This window comes from Camellia sinensis, chromosome 9 (genome assembly GCF_055761805.1).
Source record: "Camellia sinensis isolate YWXY chromosome 9, ASM5576180v1, whole genome shotgun sequence".
Lineage (NCBI taxonomy): Eukaryota > Viridiplantae > Streptophyta > Magnoliopsida > Ericales > Theaceae > Camellia > Camellia sinensis.
This window is the reverse complement of record NC_138969.1, coordinates 123,193,642-123,195,345: the sequence shown is the minus strand read 5'-3', so window position 1 is coordinate 123,195,345 and position 1,704 is coordinate 123,193,642. Positions and strand designations below refer to the sequence as shown.

Genomic DNA, 1,704 nt, shown 5'->3' with positions numbered 1-1,704 from the left:
ATTTGCGTTGTCAACGTCATTGCATTTTGTTTATCGAGTTGTAAACTTGCTAAAGGTTCTGTTATATCTTAGTAAGTTGAGTTGCTTAGTTTGTTGCATCGGTTCACTACCTGACTTGGTGATTACACAATGCGCATTCCCATTCAAATTCATTCTTTTCTTGTGCAAAATAAATGATACGATACGATGCTAAAAGTTTAAAATACAAACACCTTTTCAAAAGCTATTTCATTCCATCATGCTTTACAACAAACAAAGGTACAAGTTTTACAAAAAATAAAACTGCCTAACAATGTGCAAAGTGCTACAAACTACTAGCAAAAAGAAAAATAAAGCAGGAAATAGCAACATCAATGTCCTCGGGAGCGGGAACGAGAAGCACTCCTCATTCTCTTCTGCGGGACAACCTCTGCACCATCATCATCATCTGAGTCGGAGCTGTCATCCTCAGGATCCCCCTCAGCCTCGCCTCTGTTCCCCGAACCAAGACCGGAGCCCCCCTCCTCAGCAGATGTCTCCGACTGGCGGTCGGTAGCCTCCTCCTCCTCCTCAACATCCTCCTCCTCCTCATCAGGCTCCGCCTCTACAATGTGAGCCCTGCGTCTGCGGACAGGCCCTCCTCGAGCTCCTCGAAAAGGTCTAGATGGCCCGGCTCCTCGGAAAGGCCAGGATGGCCCCGCCCCCTGAAAAGGCCCGGGTGACCCAACTCCCTGAAAAGGTCCAGATGACCCAGCTCCCCAAGGAGGCCCAGGTGGCCTGGCCTGTGGCTGACCGGACCATGAAGGCATCTGAAAACAAAGAGTTCAATTCAAATACATCAATCCAAATATATACATCAGATACAGATACAAGCAAAGGCTACGTGAAGTGGGTGCATGTAAATACAGTGTACAAGTGGGGTGTGTGTCAGATGTGCTCTACACAAGTAGTCTATCGATGCAGTAGAAATCAGCATGTCATCAAAAGTATGATAAATGCCAGAAAACTGAAGGGTACCTGAATGCCCGCGACAGACAACTGTGCCTCCCTACGCAGGACCATGCCCTCGAGTGTGGCCACCAGTCCAACCACCTCCTCCATGTACCCTCGCGATGGCTGCAAATATGAGCTCATGATCATCAGTGAACGAAAGAATGTCTAAACATCTGAATGATGAATGAAAAACAGTGGAGCATACCAGCGGTGAGTCAGGATCAATGGCGTATCGATCACTGGGCATCGGAGGCTCTAGCGGGATCGGGGTCGGAGAGATAGCCCCATACTGCTACGCCATCAACTCAGTCGGCATATCTGGCCATCTAGGATGAGGATAAGTCGACGGAATCGGAGGAACCGGTCTACCCCCACCTCTAGATGTACCAGTCCTACTAGTAGAAGGGGCGTCTGCAGCCCGAGCCTGGGCCTGGCCCGAGGATGACATACCGGCAGGCCTCGTCATCGGGGTGCGAGCTCCCGTCAATGGAGGCATCAAATATATGTGACGGTAAGTGGCGTAGTCCCCTTCCTCAAGATATAATAAAGCATCGCTACCCAGCATAGCGCCGACTACCTCCGAGTAAGAGAGCCTGTCAGCAGTCCGCATACTGACTGGGGGTACTGCGGGAGGATCCTGAGAAAGATACCCCCATACCTGGCGCAGAAAGCGTTCCCCCAGAAACCATGCCCTGCCAACCGGCCCCTCGAGCAGGACCCTATACTGGGAGA

At 50.6% G+C, this 1,704-nt stretch overlaps 1 protein-coding gene across 1 annotated transcript; it reads right to left on the bottom strand.

Moving 5' to 3' along the window:
* Window positions 1-213: 213 nt before the first annotated feature.
* Window positions 214-1,333, bottom strand: LOC145799172 (uncharacterized). The gene is made up of 3 exons (XM_082888717.1): window positions 1,178-1,333; window positions 997-1,095; window positions 214-788 (listed from the first exon to the last, which is right to left on the bottom strand). Exons 1-3 carry the CDS (start codon window positions 1,217-1,219, stop codon window positions 351-353), a joined length of 579 nt encoding a protein of 192 aa, XP_082744843.1. The 5' UTR covers window positions 1,220-1,333; the 3' UTR covers window positions 214-350.
* Between the last annotated feature and the right edge of the window lie 371 nt (window positions 1,334-1,704).